Source organism: Sus scrofa, chromosome 2 (assembly GCF_000003025.6).
Source record: "Sus scrofa isolate TJ Tabasco breed Duroc chromosome 2, Sscrofa11.1, whole genome shotgun sequence".
Lineage (NCBI taxonomy): Eukaryota > Metazoa > Chordata > Mammalia > Artiodactyla > Suidae > Sus > Sus scrofa.
Window position 1 is genome coordinate 28240130 of NC_010444.4, and position 17974 is coordinate 28258103.

General features: G+C 34.2%; 1 protein-coding gene across 1 annotated transcript in view; it reads left to right on the top strand.

The window, feature by feature from the left end:
- Window positions 1–17965, top strand: part of CCDC73 (coiled-coil domain containing 73) — a 164448-nt gene extending 146483 nt beyond the window's left edge. Inside the window, exons 15-18 of the mRNA XM_021083216.1 lie at window positions 7510–7693; window positions 8801–10300; window positions 12277–12410; window positions 17744–17965. Coding sequence (XP_020938875.1) covers window positions 7510–7693; window positions 8801–10300; window positions 12277–12410; window positions 17744–17965 — 2040 coding nt within the window. The remainder of the gene's footprint in view (window positions 1–7509; window positions 7694–8800; window positions 10301–12276; window positions 12411–17743) is intronic.

The following is a 17974-nucleotide window of genomic DNA, read 5'->3' on the forward strand; positions in this document are numbered from 1 at the left end:
TTTTATAAATGTCAGGTCAGTTTGGTTGCTAACATTGTTAAAGTTTTATCTATCCTTACAAATATTTTGTGTATATTTTCTGTCAGTTAGTGGGAAATCTTTCATTGTAATTGTGAATTTATGTTTCTCTTTTCAGTTCTGTTAGTTTTTGCTTCATGTGTTTTTAAGCCCTGTCATTAGGTGTATACACAGTTATAATTATTATGACTTCCTGATTAATTGACCTTTTATCATTATGAAATGTCCTTCCTTATCCTAGTAATATTTCTTGTCCTGAATTTTATTTATTTTGCCTGATATTAATACAACTACTCCATCTTTTATGATTAGTGTTTGCATTGTATACTTTTTTCATCCTGTTACTTTTTAATAGAATATTTGTGTTTTCTTATTTATATTGAGCAATAGCATGAGAAAGTATTTTCTCTTTGAGAACTTTTTTGTGTCTTTTATTTTGGTAAAGTAATACATAACATAAAATTTACTACTTTACTCATTTTTATGTGTATGGTTCTTTGGCATTAAGTTCATTCATAAATGGGCATTAAGTTCATTCATAAATGCCAGTGCACCAATAAAATCGCATTTCCAAAAAAGACAGTAGGCCAGATATTGCCAACTCCTTTTCCAGAGTTTAATTTATCATAGTCTGCTTTCAAATAATATTATAGGAAAGGAAATTCTCTGATTAGGTAAGAAGCTTACAATTCTATATTCTCATTCTCCTTCCTATCCTTTGTGTTGTTTTTATCACACATTTTTTCTACATATATTATGAACTCCACTATATATTGTTATTTGTTTTATTTTAAACTGTAATTACCTAGTAAAGAAAAATAGGAAGTAGTTTAACTGTCTTTTATATTAACTCACATTTACCATTACTGACACTTTTCATTCCTCTATGTTAATTTAGGTTTCTACCTATCATATTCATTTAGCCCAAAATTTTTTCTTTAATATTTCTTTTTGTATACATCTGCTGGTAAGGAAGTCTCTCAACTTTTGTTTGTCTGAAAAGTGTTTATTTCTCCTTAATTTTTTTAAGGATATTGTCACTGGGTATAAAATTCTAAATGGACAAGTTTTTTTCTTTAATTAATTTAAAGATGCTGTTCCATTGTTTTCTAACTTGTATTGCTTATGGCAACAAGTCTGTAGATATTATTATATTTACTGTCCTCTTTATAAGTGTCCTTTTTTTTCTGACTGCTTGTAAGACATTTATTTGTTTGTTTATTTATTTATTATGGCCACATCCATGGCATATGGAAGCTCTAGGGTCGGGCATTGAGTCCAGGCTGCAGCTGTGACCTATACTGCAGCTGTGACTACACTGGATACTTCAATCCACTGCACCAGGCCAGGGATCAAACTTGGGTCTCCACAGTGACCCGAGCTGCTGTAGTCAGATTCTTAACCCACTGTGCCACAGTAGGAACTCCAATTTATGGTTTTTGTAAGCAGTTTGAGTATGATTTATCTTGGTGTGTCTTCCTTGCATATCATGTTTGGAATTTATTGAATTCCTTACATCTCTGGATTTAGTTTTCATCATATTTGGAGAATTTTAATTATTATTTCTTCAAACATTTTTTTTTCTCTTTCCCTTCTCTCTTTTTATGGGACTTTAATTACATTTGTATTAGACACTTGATAGTGTCCCACAGGTTACTGACGTGTCAAAGTATTTTTTTTTTAAGTCTTATTTTTCTCTCTGCTTTCCTTGGGGTTGTGTGTATTGTTATGTCCTACAGTTTATGTATCTTTTGTTCTAAAACATCTAATCTGCCATTAAACCAATCCAATAAGTTTTTATTTCACATACTGCATATTTTGTCTCTAGAATTTACTTTTGGGGATTTTTAGGGGATATTATTTAATTTTTATCTTTATTACATTCATGTCGATGTCCTTTAATTTCTTGAACATTTATAATGACTGTTTTTAAAATTGCTTTGCTGATTCTATCAGCTCTTTAATTTCTTTTTTTTTTTTCTTCTTGCTTTTAAGGGCCGTATCCATAGCCTATGGAGGTTCCCAGGCTAGAGGTCAAATCGGAGCTACAGCTGCCGGCCCGCACCACAGCCACAGCAACACAGGATCCCAGCCATGTCTGCAACCTACACCACAGCCCATGGCAATGCCAGATCCCTAACCTACTGAATGAGGCCAGGGATCGAACCTGCAACCTCACGGTTCCTATTTGGATTTGTTTCTGCTGCACCATGTTGGGAACCCCAGCTCCTTAATTTCTATGTGTGTTTCTGGGGACTGATTTTTTTCTTGTTTATAAAAGGTGACATTGTTTTGCTTCTCTTCCTGTCTAGTAAATTTTTTTATTGGGTTAGAACATTTTGAATTTTACATTGCTTATTGTCGTATTTCATTGTTTTCCTTTCAATAGTATTGAAGTTTGACAGGCAGTTGAGTTATAGACAAGCTGCTTCTTTTTGAGGCTTCATTTTAAATATAAGGGTAAATCTAGACTTGCCTTTACTCTAGGCCTAGTTCATACCTATGAGTAAGGTATGATCCTCTGAAGGATCTGTAGAATGCCCAGGTGTTTAATAAGGTCCTTCCCCTCTGGTTTATTGGAACTTGGACTTCCCCAGATCTGTAAGTGCTCTGGAAATTGTCCACCTTACAGATCCCTTGTAAGTCCTTGTATGCTTTTATTCCACCCATGTCCAGCTTAAAATTTAGTATCCGATTGAATATGCATGGTTCCCTCGTCTTCAGTACATGCCTCACAAATTTCTTAGCCTCCCCAAACTCTGAACTCTATCTTTTCATCTCAATGAGACCATCTTGCTTTGCAGTTGGTGGTACAGAAAGTGTCTCCTGGCAAAAAGACAGAGTAATAATAGGGTTTGTTTCATTTTTTCCCTTTTTCTCAAAAAGCACAGTTTTTCATTGTGTGTGGTCCATTGTCTGAAAGCCGTTTTTTTTTTTTTTTCATATATTTTTCCAGTTTTCTTGTTATTTACGGTGTGAAAGCAAGACCAGTACCAGTTACTCTGGCATGGTTAGAGGTAGAAGTCTAAATTTTAAAAATCATTCATTAAATGTGAAGTATACCATCTTTAAAAACTCTATGATTAGCCCTTTTTAAAGCAATATTTTTATTTTTATAATATGTCTTTTCCATAAAGTGGGTATTTTTAACATATGTGCTCGTTAATTTATTCATTTAATTCATTCTTTATGTACGTATTTAACAAATATGCATTGAGTATTGCTTATGTGCAACACACTGTAGAAGATTATAGGAATATAATAATGGAAAAGACACAGATGGTTTTTCAGGAAACTTACAATCTGGTAGAAGAAACAACTTAAGAGTAGTTGTAGCATACTCTGGAAAGTGCTTAAAGAGTGGAATAGTCAGAGTAGTGGCAAAGAATGGAGAGATCAACTTTACTTAGATGAGGAGGGGCACCTCACCTTACTTGTGGTGAGGGGGAGACCTCACACAGCAGGAGATTTTTGAGCTGAGTTGTTAAAAGTAATAATTTTCCAGATAATTGCAAGTAGATGGAATAACATGGGCAAAGAATCAGAAAGGTGAAATATCATTATTCAACATGTAAACTAGACATACATTAGCAAGGCTGCAGTAGAAGATGCTAGCAGTAAATAGCCGGAGAAGGGGTTGAAAAGATAGAAGATAGGCTGTAGAGAGCTTATAGTCTATTTATAGAAATTTATCCTTGACACTACCATTTGGAAGCTTTTAAACAAGGGAGTAAGGTGATTAGATTACTTTTTTGAAACATCATTATGGTGATGATGTGGGTAGACAAGTGGTACAAAACTAAAGGCACAGATTCCAGCTTAAAGAACACTGTAATAGTCCGGGCAGGAGATATTTATTGTCATTTTAATATTCATAACTTAACATAGCTTTAGAGTTATAAATGGCAAGTAATTCTAAAACATCTGGTTGATTATAGAAATGAATATAGACTTGCATTCATAAAAAATTGTTTAGCATTCACTTTCAAGTTGAAAATAACTTAATCAGATTATAATCATATTTTCATTTTTAAAAATGTAGACAATATAGACATGTTAAAATAAGAAAGTGAAGGTCACCCATAACCCCATCGTCTAGAAATAGTGATTGTTAAAATTATGGTATATGACTTCCAGAGTTTTTCTATACATTTTTTTTTAGTTTTTTTATTTAGAAATGTATTTTATTGTGGTAAAATACATAACATAAAATTTGCCATTTTTTCTTTTTTAATGAGTTTTGTTTTTTCTATTATAGTTGGTTTACAGTGTTCTGTCAGTTTTTTACTGTATAGCAAAGTGCCCAGTCACACACACACACACACACACACACACATACATATACATTCTTTTTCTCATATTATCCTCCAGCATGCTCCATCACAATTAGATACAGTTCCCAGTGCTATTATACACACAGGATCTCATTGCCTATCCACTCCAAAGGCAGTAGTTTGCCTCTATTAACCCCAAACTCCCAGTCCATACCACTCTCTCCCCCTCAGCAACCACAAGTCTTTTCTCCAAGTCCTTGAATTTCTTTTCTGTGGAAAGGTTCATTTGTGTCATATATTAGATTACAGATATAAGTGATGTCATATGGTATTTCTCTTTCTCTTTCTGACTGACTTCACTTAGTATGAGAGTCTCTAGTTCCATTCATGTTGATGAAATGGCATTATTTTGTTCTTTTGTATGGCCAAGTAGTATTCCCTTATGTATATATATCACATCTTCTTAATCCATTCATCTATCGATGGACATTTTGGTTGTTTCCATGTCTTGGCTGTTGTGAGTAGTGCTTCAATGAACATACAGGTGCATGTGGCTTTTTCAAGAAAAGTTTTGTCTGGATATATGCCCAAGAGTGGGATTGCTGGGTCATATGGTAGTTCTATATTTAGTTTTCTGCAATACCTCCATACTGTTTTCCATAGTGGTTGTACCAATTTACATTCCAAACAATAGTGTAGGAGGGGTCGCTTTTCTCCGCACCCTCTCCAGCATTTTTTGTTTATGGACTTATTAATGATGGCCATTCTGACAGGTGTGAGGCAGTACCTCATAGTAGTTTTGATTTGCTTTTCTCTAATAATCAGTAATCTTGAGCATTTTTTCATGTGCTTGTTGGCCATATGTATATCTTCTTTGGAGAAATGTCTATTCAGGTCTTTTGCCCATTTTTCAATTGGGTTGTTGGGTTTTTTTTGCTGTTGAGTTGTGTAAGTTGTTTGTATATTTTAGAGATTAAGCCCTTGTCATTTGTGTTGTTTGAAACTATTTTCTCCTATCCATAGGTTGTCTTTTTTTTTTTTTTATGGTTTCCTTTGCTGCACAAAAGCTTGTTGGTTTGATTAGGTCCCATTGGTTTATTTTTGCTTTTATTTCTGTTGCCTTAGGAGACTGACCTGAGAAAACATTTGTAAGGTTGATGTCAGAGAATGTTTTGCCTGTGTTTTCTTCTAGGAGTTTGATGGTGTCTTGTCTTATGTTTAAATCTTTAAGCCATTTTGAGTTTATTTTTGTGCATGGTGTGAGGGTGTGTTCCAGTTTCATTGATTTACATGCAGCTGTCCAGCTTTCCAGCCCCACTTGCTGAAAAGACTATCTTTCCCATTTTATATTCTTGCCTCCTTTGTAGAAGATTAATTGACCATAGGTGTCTGGGTTTATTTCTGAGTTCTCTGTTCTGTTGCATTGGTCTATATGCCTGTTCTGGTACAAGTACCACACTGTCTTGATTACTGTGGCTTTGTAATTATTGCCTGAAGTCTGGGAGAGTTATGCCTCCTGCTTGGTTTTTGTTCCTCAGGATTGCTTTGGCAATTCTGGGTCTTTTATGGTTCCATATAAAGCTTTGGATTGTTTCTAGTTCTGTGAAAAATGTCATAGGTAATTTGATAGGGATTGCATTAAATCTGTAGATTGCTTTGTGTAGTATGGCCATTTTTATGATAGTAAAATTTTCCCAACCCAGGAGCATGGAATATCTTTCCATTTCTTAACATCTTCTTTAATTTCCTTGATTAATGTTTTATAGTTCTCAGCATATAAGTCTTTCACCTCCTTGGGCAGGTTTATTCCTAGGTACTTAAATATTTTGGGTGTGATTTTAAAAGGTTTTATATTTTTTGTATTTTTATGTGGTTATACCTAAAAATATACTTAAAGTTCATTTTAGGAGTTCCCGTCTTGGCTCAGTGGTTAATGAATCTGACTAGGAACCATGAGGTTGCGGTTCAAACCCTGGCCTTGCTCAGTGGATTAAGGATCTAGTGTTGCTATGAGCTGTGGTGTAGGTTGCAGATGCAGCTCAGATCCCGTGTTGCTGTGGCTCTGGCATAGGCCGGCTAGCTATAGCTCCAATTAGACCCCTAGCCTGGGAACCTCCATATGCCGTGGGTGTAGCCCTAGAAAAGGCAAAAAGCCAAAAAAAAAAAAAAAAAAAAAGGTTCATTTTAACTAATTACAATTTAGTGACATTAATTACAAGTACGGTATTATGCAATCATCACCACTATCCATTTCCAACACTTTCATCATCCCAACAGAAACTGTGTAACCATTAATCAAATCGGTAACTTCCTCTTTCTTTCTCCTCAGGTCTAGATTGGAGAAATTGGTCTAATCTACTTTCCGACTCAGTGAATTTACCTATTCTATATATGTTATATAATTGGAATTGTACAATATTTGACCTCCTTGTCTGACTTATTTCACTTAGATAATGTTTTCAAAGTTCACCCTTGTTGTAGCACATATTAGAACTTCATTCCTTTTTATGGCAGAATAATACCCCATTGTATGGATATGCCATTTTGTGTCCATTCATCTCCTGATGGAGGCTTGGGTTTTTACCCTTTGGCTATTGTGCTGTTTTGACATTGGCATATGACTATTTGAATCTCTGTTTTCAGTTTTGAGAGGATATATAGTGAGGAGTGGCACCAAGTGAGTCCCACATCCTGGTATTCATGTTCTTTTGTAATCACCTCCATTGATTGTGAATTGGATTTAGTAACTTGCTTCTAATTAGTAGAATATAGCAGAAGTGATGCATTGTTACTTCTGAGATTGGGTCATAAGACTGGTTTCTGTCTTAGGTGAACAGCTGTTTCTCAGTCTGTCTCTGTCTCTCTTCTTGTCTTTTTTTCTGAGCCATGTAAAGAAGTCTCAGCTATCCTGCTTTTCATAAAGGTTTGATTCTTAATATGTAGTATTTTATAATGTGGAATACATGGTTGAAAACTTTGAAGGGTCTCCATTTTGTTTAAATATGGTAGACTATACAAAATGAATTTATAGTGATCTTGTTACAAAGAATAGCATCTTAATTTTAGCCAAAAGAAAATCACTTGGCTTTCAAATAGAAATTGCTGAATGGTTGAATTGAAACACAGATTCCACTTTTATTAGCGAAGTTTGTTCATATGTTTTATACTTTTAACAATCTGTTTTTATGATAAAGCAATCTTTCCCATTTTACACTAGAATCTTCCAGAAGTGAGTACTGAAATGTCAATGGAAAAACAAGAAGACACCACCATACAGAAATATAATTCCAGGCAAGAAATAAGGGAAGAAAATACTGTGAATTATTGTTTAGACAGTGAATACAGAGAAAAGGAGGAAAAGAGAGAAGGCCTATTTATAGAAGAAATCAATATAAATGAAGGTAGCCTAAGATTATATTGCTATTTTCAAATTTTTATATTGATCATTTTAGGGGACTATCAATTACAGTTTTTGCTTTGAGAACCTAGTATTATAATTGGAGAAACACTTTTTCATTTGTATGCATCTTAAGAAAAGACTTATATGTCTTTTTAGGTATTTGTTAATAGGTCAATATTTGGGGGGAAAATAAATTTTTGCTTTCCCTTCTCATCACTTACTTATAGGCTTTCTGCATTCTGGTTTTTGCCTTCACTGCTTTGCTGAGAATATTCTCTGAGCTACCAGTAACTTTCTGTTGACCAGACCCTGGAGCACTTTCCTTAGTTCAAATGACCTTTCTGTAGCCACTGAAATCATTGACTAATTCATCCATATTGAAAAAGAGTTGTTTAAAGACAATACAAGTTTGAAGGTGTTCAAACCTAGGCTGAACAACCACTTGGTGGAGATGTTGTAGAGAGAATGATTAGATTAAAAAGGCCCTTCACGCCCTAAATTTGTATTCTAGATTAACTATACTGACATTTTGAAATCTATGGTTAAAACCCAGACGGATAAAATTAATGTTTTAAATAAATGTCCTGTACACTTTGCCCAAAAGAATTCCAAAATTTTAAAATATTTACAAGGTAGCAAGTAAAAAAGTGGTGATTATCAGTCTTGGAAAAAACCAGCTAGCAATGCCTGCATCTAGGTAGTAAGAGAAATTACAGTAGGACCTATTAGTGTAAATTAATATTAATCTAATCAGCTATGTGTTTATATGGAGTTGTATTGTATGCCCAAGAGGAGGCAACAGACTAGAGAAATAAAAACCATTTCCTAATACCCTCAACTTACTTCTCCCCTTTTTAAACCAAAAATAATTTTGCTGTTAATGAAATAAAAATTTAACATGAGTAGAGCCAAATTTTTATAGCATGCTAAATATATGCTTATTAAAGGGAATTCCATATTTACATAAAAGTGGTGTTATTATGTTTGTGTAATAGCTTACAAGTGAACATTTTAAGGCTATGTTTTTATAAAAATAGGTAATAACATGTCTTATAAAAGAAGACTTTAATGTATGACATAAAAATTTACTGTGTTATTATCATAACAGACTTACAGCTTTTTGAAAAAAGCTCCAAGAATGAAATTGATACTATTGTGCTTCAGGATAAAAATCAAAGTGAAATCTCCCTAAACAAAACCTTCTGCAGTGAAGAAGAATTAATTAATCAAGGACAAACCTTGAATGTTACTGACATTAGAAACGTGGTTACTACAGAAATAAAAGACAAGATGGACTTGGAAAAAGATAATGGATATGCAGAATTTAAATCACCAAATATTTCTTTTTTAGTGGCAGGTATGTCAATAGAAACAGAAAAGCTACCTCTAGAAAGAACCGAAGGATTAGATCTTCACCATACAGAAGTGTATCTGGTTGAAAACAGCAGAACATCATTTAACAATATTTTACATGAGACGGCTTGCAAGACAAATCATAAAAAAGATGTTTCTGAAGATGAACCACTCAAACAACAATTGAGATGGCTTCCAGGGACTCAAGAAAATGCCACAGAAAAGGAAATTACAAAGAGCCACCAAACTAAGGTAGATTTGGATTCATCTCTAGATGTAAAAAAGAATCTCATTCATTGTCAGAAATACAGTTTACAGGATTCAAGCAACATTTTGTTAGATGACAAACAATGTAAATTAAGACAAATAGAACTGTTAAATAAAAAAAGTGAATGTAGCACACTGCCATTTAAAGAAACTTCAAATTTTCAGCAAGTTGGTGAGGATACTTCAGAGAAACATGAACTGACTATTCCCTGTAAGACAGCAGTCAACCACCTCATTTCTTCTGATGTTTTCAGTAACGATTTGAACGTACTTTTAAAGAATGCAGATAAAAATATTAATATTATGCCTATGTTGGTGAAACCCAACTCAAGCCCTGGGAAGAGAACTATATGGAAAAATCTGAATGATATGCAAAGCAGTGAAGTTAAGAACTGTTTGGGATATATAGAAAACTATGTGACTGTTTCCTATCTTCAGGATATCGGTGAGACTATACCTGCTTCACAAGCCAAAGATATGAAAACTGCTGTTCACGTGAAAACGTCCACAGAAATACAGTTTTCCAGTAAAGAGAGTCAGATTGATGAAAATCAGATTCCTGAAGCTACAAAAAATGACTTCTCCCTTAATGAAAGACAGCATACATTGTTAAATAATACAGAGAAAATGGAGTCATTAAATGACATTATTTCGGAAAAAAATTACAGTGAAGGACAGCTGGAAGAATCTTGTTCATTTCACATAAAGCCATCTGGAGATTTAGTAAACAGAGGTGGAAGGTCAGCCTTTGATCTCTTAACTGTAGATAAAAAAACTGAGAAAACTCCAGTAAACGTGAATTTTTTAGACCCTACTCCTTGGTCAAAAGTAAATCAAGTTGAAAGTCAAACAGTGGGCACTTTAACATCTAGCATTCCTCTGTTGCTGAAGGAGAGACCAATAGGTCCATCAGAAAACAAAAAGAGTGTTTCAATGACACTTTGTAAAAACGTTGGTGTGGATGATGCCAGGAAAGATATTGAACCAGGTAAGAAAATAAGGTTTATATTTTAAGTTCTTTTAAATTTTGTATTTCTACTTATTATTCTTGGTAAAAAAATTTTCCAAATGGTTTAAAATGAAATTTTATATACTAATATTTTTTTCCTAAACCTCAAAGTCTTCATATGTGTATACACGTAAAAGTAGGATATGTTTTATTTAAAATGGAGGTAGACTTCTTTTCCTCTATGTTTGAGCCAGTATTATCAACATGTACTGAGGTAAAGTGCATTTTGGAAATTAAAAAAAAAATTCCTTTTCATCATCAAAGAACTGAAAATAGCAAAAACAACCATAAGTTTGAGTCATTAATTTTAAATTGGGAACATCTACCTAATCCAAGTCTCTTTAACTTCTAGGCAAATGCAGTGAAGATGTCGATTAGGCTTTTCTGCCAGAGTACGTGTTTACTCCTTTTGTTTCTTTATTAGAAACGGAAAAAAAAAAAACCAAAAACCTTTCTTCTCTCAGAACCATATTTTAGTTTTTTCTCCTATGTTGTCACTCTTTCCCCAATTTTTTCCCTTAATTTTTGTTTTTCTCTCTCCCTGCACTAGCACCACAAGTCCAACTTTTTCTTCTTTTGTTTTGTAAGTGATAGTGAGGTATAACATTAATACCTTTCATATCGTTGATATTTATCATCATTTGAACACTTTAAGTTGAATTCCTTAATAATTGTTCCTATTAATAAATTCAGATATTTAAGTATTTCAGATAATAGACTGTTCTACTCTTTAAAACCGCATGAAATAACAGTGTCCAAGTTTTACTTTAAAAATACTCCAGAATTTTAAAAAAGAGAGGTAAATGGATGAAATACATATGACATAATATTGGAGATACTGAAGTTGAGTGATTACATAGAGGTTCATACTTTCTACTTTTGTGTATTTGAAATTTTTCATATTAAAGATATCTTAAAATAGAAATATACTACCTATCACGTAACTTGAAGATTAACTGTTATTTAAGAAATATGAACATAATAATGTTTACTTTGCTAATAGTTGTTGGGGACATTTTTAGATTTTAAGGGAATTTTGCCTGTTTAACAATATGCATTTAGACCCAATTTAAAAATGTGGATTACAAGGAAAGCTTTATTTTAACAGGCTTATTTCAAAAAGGAAATTGAAAAAAAAATTGGGAATTAAAAGCAAAAAAAGTGAATTGTGTTTACTAGAGTGAATGAAGTAATGTAAGGAAAAATAGAAAATCGAAACACTGTAAAATCTCATTTCACGAACTGTAATTCTCCTGATAAAATGTATTGAGATTCCATTAATTTCGTCTGTTAAATGCTGCAGTTAGTTAAATGCTTAGTCAAGGGACTGGTCTAATGTTTACTATTTTCTCACAAATCCTTTCATCCAAATCTCAGTAAAATAAATTGGGATGGAACAAGCAATGACTAAAATTCTATAGAAATTCAGCTTTTAAATACTCCTGAATATCTTTTAACCTTCAAAGACATTCCTCTAAAACATTGTTATCTGTTTATTAAAGCCCAGTAACACCCTACTAGACAGCCCTTTGTTGGGCTTCTTACTATGGCTCATTTCTTTGAAATATATATTTTACAAGTCTTTTAGTTAGTTTAGACGTTTCCCTTTAATCTGAATTTGTAAGATGTTCACTATATAAACATTTACATGCGTAGGCAGTGCAGTAACCAGAGGAATAAGGATAACATTTTATGTATATTGTTTTAGGAAATATTTATACCATTCATTAATGCGAAATCAGCAGGTTTCAGACAGTGATAAAAAAAATTGTTTTCTGAAGTGAAATGCCTAAAGTAAGAGCAAAGTCTGTGGAAATCAGTGTTCAAAGTGAGAAGAAAATAGAAATTGTTACTTTTTAAATATAAAATCATAGGGTCAGAGAAAAACAAATTTAGTCACTAAAATGAATGCCTGGAAAAAAAAATTCAGTTGTCATTTCCTCTTTGTCAACCAGATACTACCAGCATTAACAGAGTTGCTGACACTTTGAATAACTCGAGTATCCATCCAGATCCCAAGGGAGAGCCCAGTGAAGAGAGGAATGCAATTGCAAAGACTTTTTATGATTCTTCTTTTCCCACAGAACATGTAAGTCAATTAAAAATATTGCCGAGCAGACCTTAGTGAGCTAATTCTACAGATATGTGTAGAACTGTATGCATCTGGATGCTTTAAGACCTAACTGATCTCCAAAATAATATCAAGAGGGCAACATGGCACCATTTTTCACAATTAAAGTTGATGGAAAACAGCAGGAAAAAGTCACAGTGTATAAATCAAATAGATATAATCCAGCCTGTTTTGGGAAGGAGAGTGTGAGGTGGAGTATTATGTACTTCTATTTTTCAGTCACCTAAATTTAGGAATAGTGGCACTTGAGCATTTATTTACTTATCTAAACTAGAAAAAAGAAGTTCACTTATTTGACCATTTAAATTTTTAATAAAAGATGCCCCACATAATCTAATTGATTAAGTCCTGTTTTTAATAGTGCTTAAGATAATTTCCATTATTTGGGGAAATTGCTACAAAGGAAGAATTTATTTTAAAGTATTTCAGTTAAAACAGTATGTGAAAGGATCAGATATAAATGTAATATCAAGTGTGGATATAAATATTAAGCAGAGATTATATGGCACCAAGAGTCCATTTGTCATATATAAAGCAACTAAGTAACTACAGCTGACAGGATTTTGGCTTTTTTCAATTTTTAAATTTTTTATCTTAGCGTACAAAACTTAGTGCAAATTGTTCAAAGTCTAAAAAACAATTATAGGTATAACTGCCAAAAGGTAATAACCTAAAAAGACTAGGAGGACAGTTGCATAGTGGCAGATTTTTAAGTCACTGTATATTTCAAATTTTAAAGATGCACATTAAGGAGTTCCCTAGTGGCCTAGCAAATTAAGGATCCAGTGTTGTCATTGCTGTGGCACATGTTCCATCCCTGGGCCCAGGAATTTCCAAATGCCAAGGGCGCAGACAAAAAAAGATGCACATTAAACAACTCTCTCTTTAGTTTCCCTTAGTACTAACACAGCTTTAACAAGTTAACAGGTTTTAGCAATACACTGTATTTTGCTTTTTAAATTCGAGAAACCTCAAGTAAGATAGCATAACTCTCCCTTTGGCAAAGTTGAAACTAAAATCAGGATCTACATTTTCCACCTTTTCATAATTGAGCTCAAAAACAAATCGTTTCAGCTTGATGTGTACAAATAGGTAATCTTTATGGTAACTAAAGCACAGTAGACAGGCACTGGAAAATCTAAGTTCTGACCTTGGCTAATTGCATAAGTCATAGAATCAAAGAAAAAGAAGCATCAGAGTGTCAAAGTTAGACACCCATTCTAACTAGGTTGAATACTAAGTAGTCCTAAGATAATTGTCTTGTTTTCAAACAGTTTAAGGGTATAATGGAAATTTCACATATCCCTTTCAAGCCCATTTTTATAGTTAACTCACTAGGGAAATTCTTGTAGCAAATTCCTAATGCTTTTTCTGTAATTAATGTTAAATAGAATTCAGAACTTTTTCAAAGAAATATTCCCACAGCAGTCCTTTTCATGGATGAGAAGGCAGTGACACAAATGTGAAATAACTTTCCAGTCATAAATAGAAGAGTCTGTGATAGACTTAGCCTGGGTGTCTTGGCTCTTAGTCACATGCTACACATCTCAACTTTCGTAACCGAAAAAGAGCTGCTTCTCAAAATGTTCGTGCATGTAAAACACACTAAAGTAAACGTCTAGCTAAGCTTTTATTACTAGTTGTCAAGCTATATGTTAACTCATCCCAGCTGAAGCTTGACTAGCAATTAACATCTTGGAGTTCCCCTTGTGGCTCAGGTTAAGAACATGACTAGTATCCTTGAGGATACGGGTTTGATTCTTGGCCTCGCTCAGTGGGTTAAGGATCCAGCATTGCCACAAGCTGCGGCGTAGGTCATAGATGCGCCTCAGAGCTGGTGTTGCAGTGACTGTGGTATAAACTGGCAGATGCAGCTCCAATTTGACCCCTAGCCTGGGAACTTCCATATGCTACAAGTGCAGCCCTAGTGGGGAAAAAATCTAATGTGGGACAAATTTAAAAGCAGATCAGTCCTTTTGTCATCTACTGAAAATGCTGTGATGCCTGGATCAACTCTCTAGGACACCTGGCTACTTGCTTAATACTTTACGTTTGTCTAAATCAGGGGTTGTTGAATAACAGCTGGTGCCAGATGCAGTCAACTGCCTTCTTTTAAGTAAAATTTTATTAGACCACAGCCATCCCCATTCCTTCACCTACAGTCCTATGGCTGTTTTGGTGTTGCAGTGACAGACTCAATGTGAGAGGCCACTCAGCCCACAGAGCCGAGTATTTACTTCTGGTTCATTACAGAAAAAGCTTGCTAAACTCTCGTTCAAAATAAAAGATGAATTTTATGAAGACTTATAGCCAGAAAGGAAATACAAGTTCCTTATATTTTTCAACATTTTAATGCATATTCTCCACATCCTGTAAAATTCTGGGCAGGTATTGTGAGCTAATCCACTTTCCCCTATAGATCCACAGTAATTTGAGTGTTTTTTATTCTTCGAGGGGGTTAGGTTGGCTGCCTGTTGGAATCTTGATTACATTCAGGAATGAGAATGGAGAAAGGGGCCAGAGTAAACGAAAGCCTCTTATTTTACACATACAATGAAATAAGGTTCATTTAAGTTAAATTTTAAAATGCAACTGCAGGCTTGAAGACTAGTACCGGGCTAGGGGAAATTTTAGGCCAAAATAGATTTTTTTCAGTCGGGCAGAAAGCAGCGATTAGGTCAGTGATTTTTGTTTTACTTTTTTTTTTTTTTTTTTTTTTTTGTAGGGCTGCACCTAGGGCATATGAAGGTTCCCAGGCTAGGGTTCCAACAGGAGTGATAGCTGCCAGCCTACACCACATCCGTACCAGATCCGAGCCGCATCTGCCACCTACATCACAGCCCACGGAAATGCCGGGTCCTTAACTCACTGAGCAAGGCCAGGGATCGAACCTGTGTCCTCAGGCATACTAGTGAGATTCATTTCTGCTGAGCCATAACGGGAACTCCTAGAAGTGATTTTTAAGAATTTTTTTTTCAAGGCTGCACCTGCAGCATATGAAGTTCCCAGGTTAGGGGTTGAATTGGAGCCGCAGCTGCTGACCATAGGCCTGGCGACAGAGGATTGATCTTTAACCTGCTGAGCGAGGCCAGGGATCCAACTCACATCCTCATGGACCCTGTGGGATTCTTAAACCTTGAGCCACAAAGGGAACTCTGGAAGACAAGTGATTTTTAAAAGCACATACCTATTAACTAGAATGACTGCTGTCAGCTATAAAACCTATTAAGCTAAATAGGACAAGTTTTAGATGTAAACTCTACATCTTGTTTTTCTCTACAGCCAATCCTTGCTTCCGACTCTCCCAAGGAGGTAAAGGGAAACCAACTATGTGTACATGTCTCTTTGCTTTCCATCATGGATTAAAAGTTAAAGGATCAGAATTTTAGAAAACTGAGTAATATGTGCTTGATGTCAAACATGCCAGAATGCTTCTGGCATTTTGATGGCAAAACAGGACCATTGTTTCATACAGATCAGTCATTTTACTCCACAATCAGTAGCAATCTAGATTTAGCGTTGGTCTGGCTCCACACTGATTCTCAGTACCGCAGATGCCTTACATTTTTTTTGGCTCTGTGAGCTACATGAGGTGTTGAACAGGTACATGCCAGACAGTATGAGAAATTTACATTTACCCATTACCGGTTACTTACAATAATACATTGTGTAACTATAAGAAGCTGGTGAGAATACCAAGGCCCGGTAAAAGTTAAACGACTTGTTTAAGGTCTCTTGTCTCTTGGTGGTCCTGTGCTGATACTTTCGTTTTCATCTGTTATTTCTTCAGAACACAGGCAATCAGATAAATGTGAACAGTGAGAGGTCAAGACTCTGAGGGGACTGGTGGCTAACTAGAATTCTCAGGAGCCAAACAAAACAATCCACAATGAGCAGTCTATTTAGGGAACTGTGATTATATGTAAACACAAACTCATTTTAAAAATTACTATATAACCACTTTGAAAACACAATGTTACAAAATACACCATTTTGGAAAAGATACTGAAAAAGATTTTAATGTAAGGTAATACTTAGAGATCTTCACAAAGATTTAAGATCAAATGAAATTCATTACAGCCTAATTTATTAACAGTAAACGTTTTCCAACTTAAATGTCCAACAATATATTCAATTATGGAACACGACAGAACCATGCTCTTTTAGAGGGAACTTCTGAAAATGTTTTTAAACGAGCATAGAAAATGATAAAAATATGATCCACATTTTAAAGAAGTGTATATAGAGAAAAGACCAGAATATTTACATCAAAATGTTTAATGGTGGTTGGGATCTTGGGTAATTTTAATGTTATTGTCATCCTGCTCCATACTTCTAAAATATATTCCCCTTCAACAGAAGATTTTAATTTGAATCTAAGGCCAAATTTTTTTCAAGAAATTCAAATTTGTTTTTGATAGGGATTAAACTAAAAACAAATACTCATCAGGAGATAGTTAAATTATCGCACATCCATAAAAAGGAGTATTTTGCAACCACTGACAGTTGTTTATGAGAAATTTTAATGACTTAGGAAACAACTCATGAAGGGAAAAACCAAGATATAAAATTCTATAGAATGGTCAAATATGCTAAAAAAAGAAAGGCTAATCGCAATCAATACTTAAATATTGACAGGTTTCTCTGGATAGTGGATTACTAATGATAAATTTTTAGTTTTATACTTTATTTTCTAAATTCCCAGTAATTATTTCACAATAAAGCCTTAAAATGAAAAACTTCTAAAAGTTAACACAGTAGAAGTATATGCCCCAGTGTGACTCCTTGGAAACACGCCACCTTCCAAATACCTCACTGCTTTTTCCTGTTTCTCCAACAATGGTGTTCTGAAGCTTAAGAAGAAATATGAAGTAAAAGGCAGTTTTTATATGGAGATTTACTTCCGTTAGCATTTCTAATTTTCCCTTAGCTTTGATAGAAGATACGAAACATAGACATGTCTGGGAAGGAAAGGGAGTAGAAGACAAAACAGATTTTTATCTGCATTGTTGTAAAAATGTTTTCTTTCAATGTAAGCTCAAGACCTCTAAGAAAATGTGTGTGGTATTGTTGAAATATATTAGAGATCTTGAAGAGCTAATACATAAGCCTACAAATTCTTAATTTTGTAATTTTTTTAGTGCCAAAATTACTAAAATTGTTGGGAATTAGCCAAGAAAACAGTGGCTTTTATAATTTCAGAGGCTTAAGAATTTTTCTTTCAACTCTGATGACTGTTTAGAAGAATAAGTAATAATTTCAGTGATAAGACAAGTTTGGTTATTTCCTAGGTGAAACCAAAGCCTCTGAAATCAACTCTAATACAAAGCCATTTTCAAGCGATCAAGACTAAAGATACTACTGATTTGGCTGCATCTTCCCCTGGTGAAGATAACTGGCAGAGCCAGGTAACAAATCAAAAAAGTGAAATTGAAAAGTTTCTAAGCTTAGAAAATGACAACCAACCTAAAAAAAGAAAAGCGGAAGAGATGGTAGAAAAAAACAACAGGTGAAAATAATGT